Source organism: Terrapene carolina, unplaced genomic scaffold, assembly GCF_002925995.2.
Source record: "Terrapene carolina triunguis isolate 2854851 unplaced genomic scaffold, T_m_triunguis-2.0 Scaffold42, whole genome shotgun sequence".
Taxonomy (NCBI): Eukaryota; Metazoa; Chordata; order Testudines; family Emydidae; genus Terrapene; species Terrapene triunguis.
In genome coordinates, this window is record NW_020664393.1 from 63248649 (window position 1) to 63266016 (window position 17368).

Sequence of the window (17368 nt, forward strand, 5' to 3'; positions counted from 1 at the left end):
AGCTGAAGGTAGATAATTATCGGTGAGAAGAAAATAACACTTCAGGAGTTCATTTTCCATCTTAGCACTTGGGACCTCCTTTGAACTCCCCTCACAAAACCCTCTTTCCCACTTTGTCACTTCTCCCCCCCCACCCTCCTGTCATAAAAGGGTCTCCCTGCATAAAGACTTCAGCCATTGCTTGTTAGCTAAGGGAATTGCTTCTCACAACTGCTCTTCCTGGATGGATAAATTGCATGAGACTTTGCCGAATATGGAAGATGGTTTGGGCACTGACCATTCTGCCTTTCTGTCTTCCTGGGACTGGAAGAGTAATGCAGGAGCCTATGAGCTGAACCAGATCTCATCCCCTCACAGCTTATCTCCATCTCCTTCCTTTGAATCGTATTCTTCTTCCCCTTGCCCAGCTGTGATTGAGATGCCCTACAACAGCAGCAGCAGCGGCAGCCTGATTGGATACAGCTTGATGGATTTTCCTTCCACATACTTACCGAATGCTGGACAGGTCAAGGCTCAGAAAGGTACCAAGGCCAGGATGTCAGCCCAGCGCAGAAGGAAAGCCAGTGAGAGAGAGAAGCTCAGGATGAGGACCCTGGCTGATGCTTTACACACCTTGCGCAATTACCTACCTCCTGTCTACAGCCAAAGAGGCCAGCCTCTCACCAAAATACAGACACTGAAATACACCATCAAGTACATCAGTGAACTCACAGACCTGCTGAACAATGTCAAACGGGCATAGACACCCTCCCCCTACCGCCTGACAAACCTGCCACTGGATCCCTCCTAAAGAATCTTTAAAAATATCGAATGGAACTTTGAGCTAGTTCTTCCTTTAAAAAATCCAGAGTGTCTTGAGCAAATGAAGACAGAACAAAAGGAATAGGGATGGATGGGTAGCTGCTGTACATATCTCAGAATGCTCTAAGTCGAAGGGGATGTTTATACTTGTACATTACTTGAGTTATGGGTTGTTGGGTTGGGTTTTTTTAATGAGCTTCAAAAATATATTAAAATCAGTCTGATTCAATAGTGAGCAAGGCAAATAGATTCTGCTAGGATTTACTCACCACAATTCTGACCAATCTTCTGTTTAATAAGGACTGATTATTTGGCCAAATAATCAATCTACTCACTTAAAAAAAAAAAAAGATCAATGGGTTTAAAGTGAATTCTTAAAAGATGTAAAAATTAATACAAAAATACTAAGCATAATGGTCTGTAGGCACTTTAATATTAGGATTTGGAAGAGCATGTATATTTAGTTCAGGTATTGCTGATAAATCAGGCTATTTATCCACATTTCTAGAATTATGTATCTAAAATGAAGAAACAAGTAATATTAAGAATGTCTTTGAAAACAAATAAAAATATCATTGCTTCATACTCAATATCTTGTATTGTATCTCTGACAGAAAAGCATATTCCAATAATGACTGATTCTTAGATCCATATAGAATCTAATAGAAAATAACCTTTTATAGAATTGTCAAACTTAGCCTACAAGTTTTCACAGCAGGGATATTAAATTCTATAGAATTTTTAAAATGCTATGAAGATATTCTCTCTTAAATTCTATTTGTTTTAATAATTTCTATAGAAACATATTTACGGTACATAGAACCTCATTGGTTAAATTTGTATTAAATTCTGTGGGCCTTTTATCAGAGGGCTAGATTAGATCACACCCTCCTCTTTCTCTCCCTCCCTCTTCCCACAACTCAACTGACCAGAATCTAAACATTTAATCTCAGTGAATCACTTCAAGTTACAGAATTGTGCAAGGTTCACACTTCAGGTGCTTTTGAAACCTAGGGTAACTGTAAGGTCTCCATGTCAAAAGATCAGCAGTTTCCCGCAGTCAAGAACAGTTAGTTTTCCTTCCTCTATAACCAGGAAACAGTTTAAATCTTAAGTTACTTTGACTTTCAGTGATAGATGCAACACAGGCTACATCATATTAAACAGTGAAAAGAAAAGTTTGCGTTATCTATTTTCCTCCAAATTCATTTAGAAAGACCTTGCTCTGCACTCGGAGGCCAGCAATATGCAGAGAGGACAGAAAGAGGAGAAGAACTGGTGCACTGCTGCAATGCAGGTCTGAGCTCTGTGGAGCAGAACAAAGTGGGTTAACCCTTTCTCTGTCCTGGGCTATAAGACATAACCAGGGCTGCACCATTATTCTATATAGAATATAGGGATGTCTAGCATATTGTGTGCATGGGGAGGGTGAATAGATGAGTGTCACTATGTTGGATGCATGTGTTGTGTTGTTGGGGGTACATGATATGTTAAACGTGAGCACTAAAGGATTATTACTTTACTGTATGTTTCCCAGCTCTTTCTTTTCTCTTTACCTATTCTGAGACATTTGGTTGTTTGGGGGCAGTGGGGTGGAGGGATAAATCTGTCCCTGGAATGTGTTTTGCCAAGGCTAGGCTTGATCTGACACAATGTTATTTTAGCATGGTCCGTGCATATCTATATGTTCAGTATGTCATTCATATAGTGGCTGAAATATATATCTGAGTTCAGTACTGTGCAGGAAATAGAGTATGTCTCTGATTTCAATAACAAGCCACATTTAAAAGTACTCCATAGGCTCCAAATCTGTTTTAACTCAGCTTAGATTTCCAATCCAACTTGTGTGTTCAGTGAAACAAGCTGAGTGATCTCAGTTGCATCCTGAGAGAGGAGTAATCACAGCACAAATAAAGACCTATTAGATTATCAAGGCAGAACATAGGCACATATCACACAGAAACTATATACTTCACTAACCATAGAAAATTCCTGCATATAAATTTGCACAACTGCTGTACAGTGTCCAGGATGTAGCAGGTACAGAGATTGCCGGTTCCTGACAAACCCTAAAAGTGAGACTAGATACAGTCTGTACTATGATTTTTGATTCATGCCTAGTTCTTTAATCCCCCACAAACTAAAATAATCAGTAAAACCAGTGTTACCGGAGATAAGGAGGGCCCTGTGATTAGAGCTGCAGAATAGCAGGCAAGAGCACTGGCTCTTATTGCTAGCTCTGCCAGACTCAGTGTGTGACCTTGGTCAGGTCATTTAGCCTCTGGGCCTCAGTTTCCCTATATGTTAAATGCAGATACTACTACTTAGCTGTTTCATAGGGGACTTTTAAGCGATGTTGTTACGTAGCACCATACCAGTGGGGGCTGTGTGGAGAAGCACTGCCCCAGGAGGAATGCCTGCAGGGGTTGTGAATGTCTGAGACTCAGTGCCTCCCACAGCTCCAGAGAATGCTGCAGCCTAATGTCCCTACACCCCACAGGGCCACCTCTGCTGGTATGAAATGGGAGCAGAACCCTGGGCCCACTTGCTGCCTATCCTTCAAGCCCAATATGGGGTGACTAGTGCCAGTGGCAGCATTGAGAGTTGCACAAGGACCCGTTTTTGACCAGACCCTACATAGGAGCCAAGGTGTCAGGCTGGGAATGCTCCTTCTCAGTGAGAAAGAGCAGGTCTAAGGCACTGCACTGGAGCTCAGGCTATCTGGCTCCAATTCCTGGCGCTGCCATAGACTTCTTGTGGGACCCAGGGTAAGTCACTTCGACTATGTCTACACTTGGAGGTGGGGGGGGTGCGCTTCCCAGCTTGCATAGACATACTTGTGCTAACTTTCATTGAGCTAGCACAGAGGTGGGCAAACTACGGCCCGTGGGCCACATCCGGCCTGTGGGACCGTCCTACCTGGCCCCCGAGCTCCTGGCCCGGGAGGCTCGCCCCCCAGCTCCTCTCCCCCTCGTCCGCAGCCTCAGCTCGCTCGCTCCGCCGCCGGCGCAATGCTCTGGGCAGCAGGGCTGTGAGCTCCTGGGGCAGCGCAGCTGCAGAGCTGGGCCTGACCTGGTCTGTGAGCTGCGTGGTGGTGGCGGCGGCTTGGCCCGGCTCCAGACAGGCGGCATGGCTGTAGCGCTGCCAGCCACCAGTGCTCCAGGCAGCGTGGTAAGGGGGCAGGGAGCGGGGGGGTTGGATAGAGAGCAGGGGAGTTCGGGGTGGTGGTCAGGGGGCAGGGGTGTGGATGGTGGTCGGGGAGGAAACGGGGTTGAATGGGGGCAGGGGTCCTGGGGGGCAGTCAGGAAGGAGGGGGAGTTGGATAGGGCGACAGGGAGCAGTCAGGGCAGGGGTTCTGGGGGCAGTCAGGGAACAGGGAGAAGGGGCGGTTGGATGGGGCAGGGGTCCCGGGGCGGCCGTCAGGAATGAGAGGAGGGGTTGGATGGGGCAGCGGGAGTCCGGGGGCAGTCAGGGGACAGGGAGCGGGTGTGTGTGGATGGGGCAGGGGTCCCAGAGGGGCCGTCAGGGAACAGGGGGGTTTGGATGGGGCAGGAGTCCCAGGGGGCAGATAGGAGGTGGGGGCCGGGCCACAACCCCCTCCCCTAACCGGCCCTCCATACAATTTACGAAACCTGATGTGGCCCTCAAGCCAAAAAGTTTGCCCGCTCCGAGCTAGCACATCAAAAATAGAAGTGTCACTGCGGTAGCTTGGGCAGCAGTACAGTTTAGCTGCCCCAAGTGCAAAACTGTTCGGACCCCGTGGGTACATACTTGGGTGTCCATGCTGCCACTCACTACTTCCGGACTACTATTTTTAGCAAGGTAGTTTGCTGAGACCTAGCCCCAGTATGCTTCTACCAGGTGGGAATCACAGCTCTAAGTGTGGACATAGCCGAAGGGTGGGATCTTAGACTTAGGCACAGTAATGCTGAGCATCTTGGTGCCTAACGGGGCTGCCAGTGAACAGGAGGTGCGGGGGGGAGGAGCTAGGCTGCCAGTGGGTGCTAATCATCCGCAAAAACATTTCTGTGGATGCTCCAGCCCTGGAGCACCCATGGAGTCAGCACCTATGGGGAGATGCTTAGCACACACCCCTCTCTCAGAGATCGGTACCTACAGCCAGGTTTCAGGGAGATGCCTATGTCACTTTAGCACACCACAAACAGAAACCTGACACCTGCAGTTAGGCGGCTAAGCCCTTTTGAGGAGGAGAGGAGAGGAGGGAAGGGAAGAAGGAAGAGGAGCTGCCCATTGTATGATTTTAAGCCCAGTGGTTAGGGCATTCACCTGGGCTAGAGGAGAGCAAGGTTCAAGTCCCCCTCTCTCTGTCAGAGGGGGAGGAAAGGATTTGAACAGGGGTTTCCCCACATTTTAGGAGAGCACTCTAACCACTGAGCTCTGGGATATTTTTATTTCAGGGTCCCTCAGTCTCGCTTCTTGAAGCACTTGCACACTGGATAACTAATGAAAGAGTGATGAGAGCAGAAAGATTGAACCCATGGCATCCCCACTACCAGGTGGGTGCTCTAACCATTGGACTACAGAATCATACTCTCTCTCCTGCTAACTCTTCCTCCATGCATAAATACTTAAACAATAATTGGGCCAAAAAAAGAGACCAAAGGCAGACTTGAACCTGGGTTTTCCACGTCCCAGGTGACTGCTCTAAGCACCACACTGAAAGTTACAAGGTGATTACTGCCCCAATGGGACCTGCTGTGCTAGGCACGTTCTGAGCCCACCTGCTCACTGAGGCCCCACAGCTGGTTCATGAGTCACTCTGGGGCTTAGGCATGTCATTGGCATCTGGATGCCTAAAGTGAGGCAGCAGTGTGCATGCCCTGAGGCAGGATCATAGGTGCCTAGGGATCTTTTACTCTGAAACCAAACTCAGGTGCTGAGTAAATTTAGATGCCTGCAGGTTTTGGTGGGAGTTTTATGGATCACAGTGGAGCCAAACATGGAACTTAAGCACCTAAACCCAAGACTTAGGTGCCCTGATCCCTGTCAGTGTCTCTAAAGTGTCTCCATCTACACTGGAATAAAAGACCTGTGACATGGCTGTGGCTGGTCCAGGTCAGCTGCCTTGGGCTTGCGGGGCTCAGGCTGTGGGACTAAAATTTGCTGTGTAGAAGTTCAGCTTGGGCTAGAGCTCAAGCTCTGGGACTCTTTAAGAAGGGAGGGTCCCAGAGCTGGGTTCCAGGTAGGACAGCAAGTGTGAAAAATAAGGACAAGGGGTGGAGGGTAATAGGAGCTTATATAAGAAAAAGACCCCAAAATCGGGACTGTACCTATAAAATTGGGACATCTGGTCACCCTAGTTCCAGGCCAAACCCAAATATCTACACAGCAATTTTACAGCACAAGCCCAAGTCAGCTGACACAAGACAGCCGTGGGTGTTTGTTTGATGTGTAGACATACCCTAAGGGTACACCTACACTGCAATGTAAGCCCAGTGTTTGAACTCAGGCTTAAGCCTAAACCCCCATCCATCTACAGAGAAATCATGCTAACCCGGGGCTGGGATGTGGGGGGTCTCAGTATCTCATGGGGGTGGAGGGTCCAAGCCTGAGTCAAGGTATGAGAGACCCAGGGTTCAAGCCTTATTGCTAACCAGTAGAGATGCAGCCCCACTGGACTTATGCTCTGGAAGTCCACCAAAAGTATCCCACAATCCCATGGGCCAACTTTTTGTCCCCTGGACAGTGAAGTTTGGTATACAGTCAAGTTTTCCCACACTGCACCATGAATAAAGGCTAGAGTGGCCACATTTTGGATGGGCACAAGGAAGTCTGGGATATGGGTGGTTGGACTCAGGCTCATATAATGCAGTGAAGACACTACAGCCCCAAGTTGGGACCATGGTTCAACAATTCCTAACCTCGGGTTACAAATGAGAGCAGACCCTCAAACCCTAGGTTAACAAACCCAGGGGCTGCTAACTTGAGTTTTACTAACCGTGGGCTTACATTGCAGTGTAGACATACCCTACACTGCACACCAAGCCTGGGTCTGGGGACCTGGGCTTCTGGACTCAGTAATTCCAAGCCTGTGGTTGTGTTCACACTGCATTGAAAACCTGGGTCTCAAAGCCGTGCTAATGCAGCTATACTGTGCTACGCAGACCTTCTGATGGGTCTATGGCCTGACTGGCGTCCATGCTGCAAAATGACAGGGCTTGGACCCGGGGCACATAGGCTCTGACCCACCCCCTTAGCAGGGCTCTAAGACCTGGGTGCTGAGGCTTGTGGACCTGAGTCAGACTGATTTGTGTGTGAACAGAAGGGCTTGGGCTCAAACATGAGTCAGAGCCTGGACTTAGTGTGCAGGGCAAAGCCAGAAATGATCAAACCCTTAATGTTTATACAGCACTTAGAGTGTAGCAAAACCATATGTCTGGTCTGACTGCTGCCTCAGTTCCCCCTCTTGGGCTCTCCTATAAATTCAATACAGGTGTGTCAGATAACTCTTCTTGGGGTGTGGGTTTATTAACAAAATTCACAAAGAAACATAAGAACTCCGACCCAGCCTTCCAAGCTGGTTCACAACGCTTGGTGCAGGGTTCCTAGTCCTCTCCCAGTTGATGTGTTCCTCTGGCAGACTTGTTCTCCACCCCAGCCTTCCTAGCTGGCTCATGTTCCTTGCAGGGCTATGTCACGAGACCCTCTGCCTGGGAACTAAGAAGAGTCTATCAGCGTACAACAGCTCTGTTGCTCCTGGGACTCTATTACTTATCACACAGAAACTCCCAGGACAGGACAGAAGAGAACATTAGATCATCTTTTGGAGACTTTAATGTTTCAAACCAGTAATGGAGATAGAAATATTTTAAAATCACCAGGCAAAGGGAAGAAATAGCCATAACAGTGGTTCCCCTTTTTCAATGTTCTGATCATCTTCCTTATACCCCCCGACAGGATGAACCAAGTATCAGTTATTGCACACTTGGCCTAGGTGTTATTATTTTATAAGGCATGTTCTCTCTCTTTCAAAACTTGTACTGAGTTGAAGAGGAAAAAAAACATGACCTATGCACACACTGTAGCTGCAGAGAGATGAGAAAGTTCAATGAAAAAACAAACAGCAAGTAAAATAATTTGCATGCCAACGATTAAGACAGTCTGCTGTTGGACTCTCCTTTGCAGAAGAAAAGGAAGGGAAGGAGCTGGGATGGGAGAGGGGAAAGTCAGTGTGCTACCTGACGAAAGATATCAAAAATGTAATTGATCGAGGTTTGTACTGATACTAATTCCCAAGGGCTAAATCCTGGTCTCACTGAGGCCAATGGAAATTTTGCCACAAACTTCAAGGAGACCAATATTTGGCACCAAAAGATTAAAAAACCACTGGACTGGTGGTCAATAGATACTGCCCTAAATTGCTCTTAGCTTGTAGCTATTTTAAATGACTGCTGTTTTCTGAGTTCTGAAGGAGCTACTGAAAAGGGCCAAGGTAGGTTTTTGGATTGACCAAGTACTTTTTCCTGTGTCCCACGAACCAGAATCATGGGTGGGATTTTCCTACTTTCAGCTAATTATTTTTTACTCTTTGTAAATAGTTTATTAATGTTATAATTAGACTGCACTGGGCAGGTTGGGCAGCACACTGCTCATATAGATGAGGAGGCTGGTCAGTCCATTTCTGTCATCAGTGGAGAGTGATTTCTCAATTTATTACTACATCGCAGGAGGAAGGACCCATTGCCTATCCCCAGACAGCAGGGAAAATATGCTACTACTTGAACTGTGATCTTTTATTTATATGTATGAGAGACTGACCTTCAGTGGTTAGAGCAAAGTAGCTAGAGGAAGGACTCTTACTTTCTATTGCCGGCTCTCCCCTTGACAGTGTGTTTTGGCAATTCACTTAATTTCTTTACTTCAGTTTACCTATATATAAAAAACAGTTATAATACTATTACTCTCACAGCTGTGTTGAGAGATTGATGGAGTTAGCATGTGTAATGTACTTTGCAATTCTAAGCTGAAAGGCTATGTGTGAGCATCTAACAAATTGCTATGGTTATACAATTGGGCTACATGTAACTGCTTTTAAAGAGGATAATCCCTAACCTAGAAAAAGCCATAGGGCTGCAGCATATTCCCTGGCTGCGGCTGTGTGCGCGCGCATGTGCTATTTCACTAGACCAACAGACACCACTACTCCATGGACCTTGAGTAGGAGTCCCAGTCAGAGGGCTCTTTCCTCTAACACTGTAGCCCATTTGAAGCTGGTTTACCATCCCCCGTTATCTCAGGTACTTATATTGCCCCCATGCCAATAGTATCTGAGCACCTCTGTATTTAACATCACCTTTGTGGGGTAGTCAATTCTAGTATCTTCATTAGAGCTGGAAACAGACCTTACCTAAGGTCACACTGTAATTCTGTAGTGGAACAGGGAATTTATCCCAGGTCTTCTAAAGCCTAGGCTAGTACCCTAACCACTGGACCCTATTGTCCCAGTGTATAGACTGAGGGGAAGCAAAGGGGGAGGGAGAGAGGACATTTAGCTGCTCCCCCCCCCCTTTTAATTTTGCAATATTTGGTTACAGTTCAGTGCTAAATACCAAAAATCCCTAATACTGTAAACCTTTCTTTTTAAAAAAACTCCTCAAGATATGGTTCATTTGGAAAGGTTTACCCTAAACTAAATTCAGTGTTAATGGACGTTAAACTAAATATGAGAAATAGTGAGGCAATAGGTCCAGCCCTGAGCTGAAATAACAAAACTTACCAAACTTACTGGAGTTTATTTCAAGTGCTAATAACTGTGATACCTTTCTGCTAATGTCTCTATTTTCTTATCAAAATAGTCACTAGATTTCTCTTTTCACTTGGTCTTTTATCATTCACCTGTTGAAATGTGCAGTAGACATTAAGCATAAACAATGAAGACTGATCTCCTTTCAAACTTGTGTTAACAGGGGTATAAAAATAACATCCCAACAACCAGTGGGAAAAGTATGTGGTCATAAAATGGCCACTTAAAAGGCAGGTAGGTGTTGATTCAACACTTGTGAGGTTTCTTGTTGTTTTTAAAATTTAAAACAAGGCAGGCAGTTCCTGAATTTTAATTTAAACAGGCTCCTCTGTGGTGGAGAGGTTGTTGAATACAATTTTCCTTATAAAAAGATTTACTGTTTTTTAAAATAAACTTTTGTTCTGTATGTACAAAGTTTTCCTAAGGGTGCACCTAAGGGTGAATCTTAACCCAGTTGATTTAATGGGAGTTTTATTACAAGACCACTAATGAACAGGGTTGGAGATATGATGAAGTAGGTTTCATTTTAATTCACATGAAGACATTAAACTTGTGCAATTTTACCCTCAAACCTACATTTTTAACCTCTCTGCACTTAGTTGACTTTTAAAATGTATTTCCTTTAAAAACTGTCCAATGTTTAATTTATTAAAGGACAAAACCACAGCTATTGAATGCGCACACACTATTTGACTTTGACCATTGTCTGTTGTCTCTCCCCTTTTCAAATCATGGTGCTAGCTCAACAATGGAAGTTGCCTTCATGAAAGGGAACACTAGACATCTCTATTGATGAAGAGGACTTTTCTATTTCAAATCAATAAAGGGAATAATGAAGTTAAACTTCTCTACTGCTTTCAGTGGCCTTCAAAGACAGCAAGAGGATGTTGAAGGATAGGCGAGGGAGTGGGTGTATAGGTTCTCTATGATCTAAAGAGAGTTGCTTACATCATGAACTATTTGAGATAGGAATTTGTTACAGATATTGAGTAGGGAGCCAGAGCACAACTGCAGTACAAATAGTAATGATTCAGATGATAGAGACTCATTTTATTTAAACAAGAGCACTAGAACTCAGTGAAGGGTGAGTGATTACTGCAAATCGAGTAGGAGCTGCATCTGTTTGTACCTGCTGGGGATTATTTACCACATGGACAAATTTTGAAGAGTGAAAAGGGAAATCAGCAGCACAAGCCTTATTGAATGATTCAGAGGGCAGTACTCCAAAATCCCTTGGCTAGTTGAAAATCTCCGATGATCTCTGACTTCACAGATGTTCATACTGGCAGCAAAAGGGTAGCAGCTCAGAGACGTGAAAGTTGATTGACACAGTTTAGGTCATTGCCATGAGAAGGGAGCAGATATGCTATTTTATTAAAGCTGATCAATAGGTTACAGCTCTTCCAAGTGGTTGTGAATCTAAGGGTACGTCTATACTTACCCGCTGGTTCGGCGGCAAGCAACTGATCTTCTGGGATCGATTTATCACGTCTAGACAAGACTCGATAAATCGATCCCAGAAGTGCTCGCCGTCGGTAATCCTGCTCCGCGAGAGGAATAGGCGGAGTCGACGGGGGAGCCTGCCTGCCGCGTGTGGACCTGCGGTAAGTACCTTTAAGTTCGAACTAAGATACTTCGACTTCAGCTACGTTATTCACGTAGCTGAAGTTGGGTATCTTAGTTCGAACTGGGGGCTTAGTGTGGACCAGCCCTAAAGGCACGTCTTCACTACCCGCCGGATCAGTGGGTAGCAATCGATCTATTGGGGATCGACTTATCGCGTCTAGTGAAGACGTGATAAAATCGATCCCCGATGGCTCTGCCGTCGACTCCGGAAATCCACCGCTGCAAAAGGCAGAAGCGGAGTCGACGGCGGCGCGGCAGCAGTCGACTCGCCGCCGTCCTCACAGCTTGGTAAGTTGACCTAAAATACGCAACTTCAGCTACGCTATTCACGGAGCTGAAGTTGCGTATCTTAGGTTGACCCCTCACCCCGTAATGTAGACCTAGCCTAAGGCAAGTAGGAGCACCTTAAAAATCAAGAACATTGGAGCCTGCGCTTAGCTACATAGTTATGAATTTTATTGAAAAATGTTTTTATAAACATACAATACAAAAGAGAAAACAGAACAAATCCCTTAAAAAGAGCCCATCCTTCCACACACACTTGTACTAAGAACCATACTGCTTTGCCTATGGCCATGGTGTTTCTGTTAACAAGTGAATTAACAGGCAACTGTAGAAATTACAGTATAGCTTTAAGATGGAGTAATGAGAAGTTAGGGGAGCCTTCTTTAAGGGAGTGATACTTGTTTACAGAGCACTGGGTTGCTGATTATAAATGTTCCTTCCCAGTGAAAATAAAGATATCATGCTTTAGCAGCAGACATACCTCTGCTTTATTGCTTTAGTTACCAAAAAAAATTCACTAAGTCTCTACTTTAATGTTCAGTTCAGATCAATAGAATCATATGTAGAGCACGCAATGTTCACCTGCAAGTCAGATTGATGGTTGCTTAGGAATGATTTTCCTGATGAAAGGGTATTAAACTCACTTTATTTCTTCATTAAGATCTGGAATCAATGGAAAAAACAGACTAAAAGTACATTCATTTTGAAAGAAGCTAGTGCAATAACAGAACAAATCAAGCAAACTAGTGATAGGTTAGACAGTCCTGGCAGCTTCACTTTACCCATTGTTATCAACACAGACAATGGGAACCTTTAACAGCTGGTAGTTGAGTTCACGCAGATCACAAAATTCATTGTTGTAGCTGACAACAATCATGAAAAGGAATAATATGACACTGAAGCATCAACAGTAGTGATGCTCCTAGAACTGGGACCCATGAATAACTGATTGGAAAGCTCTTCATCTGGTTAATCTTGTTGCTTTCCAAATACAGAACAGAAATATGTGTGTGTGTTTGTGTTTTTCCCCCTCCCCTTCGATCAGTAACAATTTCACTATCCCCATCTGGCACTAGGCCTATCCCATTGTTAGGAGTAGCAAAAGAAATCTTAAGAATACCCATACTGCCTTACTCTAATAGCTCATCTAGCACAGGGGCCAGTATGAGATGATTCAGAGGGAATGAACAGAACAGGGCAACTTAGTGAGGTCATCAATCCTCTGTACAGTTAGAGGTCCAGGAATGCAACCCTATGCTCTGGGTATTCCTAATCAGCTTGGCTAATAGGTCCATGAATGGCTATTCTCCACAAACTTATGCAAGGCTCTCTCAAAATAAATAAATAAAACTGTTACTGTATTTTGGCCTTCACAATATGGCTTGGCAATGAGTTCCACAGGTTCACTGTACATTATGTGAAGTGCTTGTGTCTTTAAACTTGTTTCCTATTTCAGCTGGTGCCTCTTGGTTCTTGTGTTATGTGGAGGGGTAAATAACACTTGAGAGCTATATAAAACTCACATCTTCTCTTGAGTTGTTGCTTTTCTAAGCAGTGCCAGTCTTAAGTATTTCCTCACATGGAAGCTGTTCCACACTCCTCAATATGACAGGTTTCAGAGTAGCAGCCATGTTAGTCTATCTGCAAAAAGAACAGGAATACTTGGGGCACCTTAGAGACTAACGTTTATTTGAGCATAAGCTTTTGTGGGCTACTGCATCCAAAGAAGTGGGCTGTAGCCCATGACAGCTTATGCTCAAATAAATTTGTTAGTCTAAGCTGCCACAAGTACTCCTGTTCTTTTTACTCCTAAATATGTTTCTCTGAAAGTTTTCCAATTCTAGTATCTTTCTTAGACAGTGTGCAATCATACCATTGCTTTTTATACTGGCTTTAATAGACAGTCCCATAATCATTTTCTTCCCTGATGTCTTGCTTCCACTATCCATTTTTGCACACTCACAGATTAGTTTTGAAAGGTATATTTCTCTTCGGGAGGGTGTGGGGGTAAGCGAGTTCTCTCTCCAGAATATTTTTCCAAGTCTATGTCCTAGACCAATCCTGAGAGCTCAAAATATTTTGTTCATTTTATACACTTGCAAGTTCATTACCACCCTCTCATAAATTTGAGTCAGTAGGCCTAGAAGACTTGCCTGCAGGAGTCTGAGGGCAACTAAGCCAATTTTCCTTTGGCCCAGAAATTCATTTTTAAAAATCAATCTGAATACTAGGGAAATTCCAGAAGAGGGTTATGCTATGCTATTTAAGAAGGAAAGGAGGATAATCTAGGCAACATCAATCCAAGGAAAAATAAATGAATGAGCGGATATAATTCACCTGATAGAAATCTATAGGGCTGGTAAACAGTTTCATAGGAAGTGTCTTGTTCAACATGCAGTTTCAAAGAAGGAAATGTATATGTTTGACTCAAGTCTGTACTATAACCTTTAGCAATCAGTTTGTCTTAGTATTATGCCATTGTTAAAAGTTTGCACTACAAATCAGCTAACCACACATTAAGTAGACCAAGAACTGGCTAAGTAGTCAATAGGTGTGTTTCTAGTAGAGTTGTACAGGGCTCTGTACTAAGTCTTGTGCTACTCAACATTTTCAATGATATGGAAGTAAATAGTGCCAGCAGAGTTTACAAAGATTGGCAAAGTCATAGTGACAGTACAGTCACACAGTGATCTGGATCACTTGGTAATTTGGACCCTTTCACAACAAGACATTTTAGGAGTCAATGCAAGGTTGTACATTTGCAATAAGAAATTAGTCCCCTATTCTCTACCCATGGCCTATTTTGGAAAGCAGTGATTTGGAGATAGCTTTTTCCACAATGGATTAAGGTGATCTATTGATTTATAGGACAGGAGTGCATCAGTAGGATGGCAATTTTACCTTTAGACATGGCATGAGCTAGGCCAATACCACAATGTTAGAGGTTTAGTGTCCACATTTTAAAAGTGATATTGAAAAACTGGAGGGGTACAGAGTGCCATAGGAGTGGTTTTAAGGCTTAAGATATACTCTGTCAATCTACACAAATTCTAAGAGTGCTATTCCCTTGTTTGTGTACACACACTTGTGCTAGCATCATTGAGCTCAATGAGAACCAAGTATAAGTAGTGTAGCTATGTTAATACTGGTAGGGGCAGTGGAGGAACAGCTGAGCTATGCTGAGTACATACCTGCCTGAAAGCTGTAGATAAGTAGTCTATGGCTCAGCTGCCTCCACTGCTGCTATCACAGCTACATTTATATACTCATGCTAGCTCAGGGGAGGGAAGGAAGAGAAGAGGAATCATGCATTTAATACCTACTGTATGGTGGGGTTTTTTTGGATCAAGTTTTTAAGGCTTAAAAAAGTGCCTAGTTACAGTGTCTAAATACCTTCACAGGGAGAATACAATACACCAGCTACTGAAGGGCTTCTTCATTTAGTAGAGGAAGGCATAACAAGCAGCAATGGCTAGAAGCCAAAGCCAGACAATTAGTTCTAAACTTTGCTTCTCTCCCCCTGCCCCCCTCCAAAAAATAAAATTATTACCCATCAGAACAGATTAAGGGATTAGTAGTAGCCTGTCCAGCTATTGAGGCATCTAAGTATTTTTGTTTGAAGACCTTATTGGAAGTTATACTTTTGGCAAAAGTATATTGGCTCAACATAGACAAATCAATTTCACCCAGATACCCCTATCACAGGCGACTGGATTAGATGATTTAGTAGTCCCTTCAGGGCCTAGAACTATGAATATTTCTTTGAAGCCATCTAGACAACCCTTGTTTACAAAGCTTAACTCCTATAAATAAGCATCAGATCAAGTCACTACCTTCAGCACACAAATAGGAACAGGCCTCTGCAAACTTGTTACTCAAGTTGAGTTTAAGGAAAGTTTCATGAACAATTGTGTGCACAATCAAGATCTTTGTGGGCAGGGCAGAAAGGGGGAAGTACAACAGATGCTTCATGTGGTTGCCTAGAGTCATGCAGCCTATTCAGGACTGCATAAGCAGGCAGAACAGTAACTGCAAGGTATTCCAGAGAGTCATGAGCACATTGATGTACACATCTTTGGCATATTTACTGGTTTCAATTAAGCATTTATATAGATACTAGCTCAAAGCAAGTTCTGAGCATAGTTGTGCCCCAGATAAATGGTTTGTTTGCAAGTCAAAAGCTAAATATTTAGAAGCAGTATTATGCCCCATTTTACACTGTAGCTCTAGATAACTAGTTACCAACTGTCTCCACTGACAGACTTATAGAATTAGTTTTGTCATCCTAATAGGTTAGGCAGTATAAAAACGAGTTACACTATTTAGAGCTGTTCCTTGCAGCAAAAAGGATATGTTTATGCTCCATCTTTCTGATTCATTTCAGAAAAGGAAAAGTAAGTAATTTGGTTCTCTTGGTTTTGAATTGAGGATTGTTATCCTCTTATCAGAGGGAGAGGCTCCAGAAAAAGCATCAAGTTTAAAACGGAGAATTCTCCAGTTTAGTGGAACTGTACAAATCTGCAAGTTTAACTTATTTTATGCAGGCATTGGGAAAGGTAGACTGTTGCTCTGACTTTGGATTTTTAGAGTTTAGCTTACATATAGTATCATTCAAAACAAACTTAGCCTGGTGGGTATTTGGTGTTTAAAGTTTTAGAGTAAAAACCTACCTCCCAGTTACATTCATATTCTTGGGAGGGAAAGGGGTGGAGAGAAGAGAAATAAGAGACACCCCACATCTATGACTGCAGTCATTCTGGCAAAGGTGAAGCTCTCAGAAGAGAGACACTAGGGGAAGACTCCTCTTGGAGGTGTGGATGTGGAAGAGGAGGTGGTCCTGTTCCAGGAGCAGGGCCGGCTCTAGGATTTTTGCCGCCCAAAGCAAACACAATTTTGGCCGCCCCCGTTTTTTTTTTTTTTTTATTAATTACCCCACCCCTGGCCCCACCTCAACTCTGCCCCTTCCCCAAATCCCCAGCCCTGCCTCCTCCCCCCAGGCTCTCAAGCCTGGGAGGGAGGGAGGGGGAGCAGCAGTGCGCAAAACAGCTGTTTCGTGCGCTGTGGCCGCTCGGGATCTCCCCCTCCCTCCCAGGTTTGAGAGCCTGGGAGGGAGGGTGAGCAGCGGCACGCGAGCTGCAGCGGAGGTGAGCTAGGGCGGCCGGGGCACGTTTTTAGGGGCAGTATTCTGGCGCCGGCCATGCTGCCCCTAAAAATGTGCTGCCCCAAGCACCAGCTTGTTTTGCTGGTGCCTAGAGCCGGCCCTGCAGGAGGCAGTTGGCCTGGCCTCTGCAACCTTTAGTTTACCATAAGGACAACTGAGAGTGCAGGTTTCCTTTGTGAGACAATGTTTCAGTAAGGTTCGTGTTGAAGCTTTAGCCAATGGGCTGTAGCACAGCCCAAGGATTTTAGATCATCATTGCTGTGTCTGCCAGCCAAGAATATGCTGACAGCCTTTGAAAGGAGGACAGAAGCTCAATCTCTACTAAGGGCATTAAGAGATCTGCTCTTAGCAGAGGAGACGGTCAATACCAGCATTACCTCATACCATTTCGTATTAGGTACAGTATAGCTCTCCAGGCTCAGCATTTCGTACACCATTTCATTCATGATGACTCAGTTGATTTTAGTTTTTCCTTTGACCAGTAAGAAATCACTCTGAAGGACCTCTCCACCTATGAGGTCTGCAGGATCACCAAAGGGGTCAAGTTAGTGTGGTAGCACCTCTTTGAAATGCTTCTGGCACGAAGTAGAGCTGGCTAGAAGGGTCAGCAAGTTGGCAGAAGACATGAATTTCAGGCCACCAGAGCAATGTTTTATTTGGCAGATTTTTAGCCAGAAAGTGTCACAGCAGTACCAGAGAGTGTTGTTTAATGCACATGAAACATGGTTTAA

At 44.3% G+C, this 17368-nt stretch overlaps 1 protein-coding gene across 1 annotated transcript; it reads left to right on the plus strand.

Annotated features, from left to right (window-relative positions):
* The first annotated feature begins 223 nt into the window (after positions 1-223).
* Positions 224-742, plus strand: MSGN1 (mesogenin 1). The gene has a single exon (XM_024198641.2). The coding sequence runs from the start codon at positions 224-226 to the stop codon at positions 740-742; it is 519 nt and encodes a 172-aa protein (XP_024054409.1).
* The last annotated feature ends 16626 nt before the right edge of the window (positions 743-17368 follow it).

Bases quoted from the DNA above. Each gene is read 5' to 3' on its own strand.
- MSGN1 (XM_024198641.2), top strand. From the start codon at position 224: ATGGATAAATTGCATGAGACTTTGCCGAATATGGAAGATGGTTTGGGC.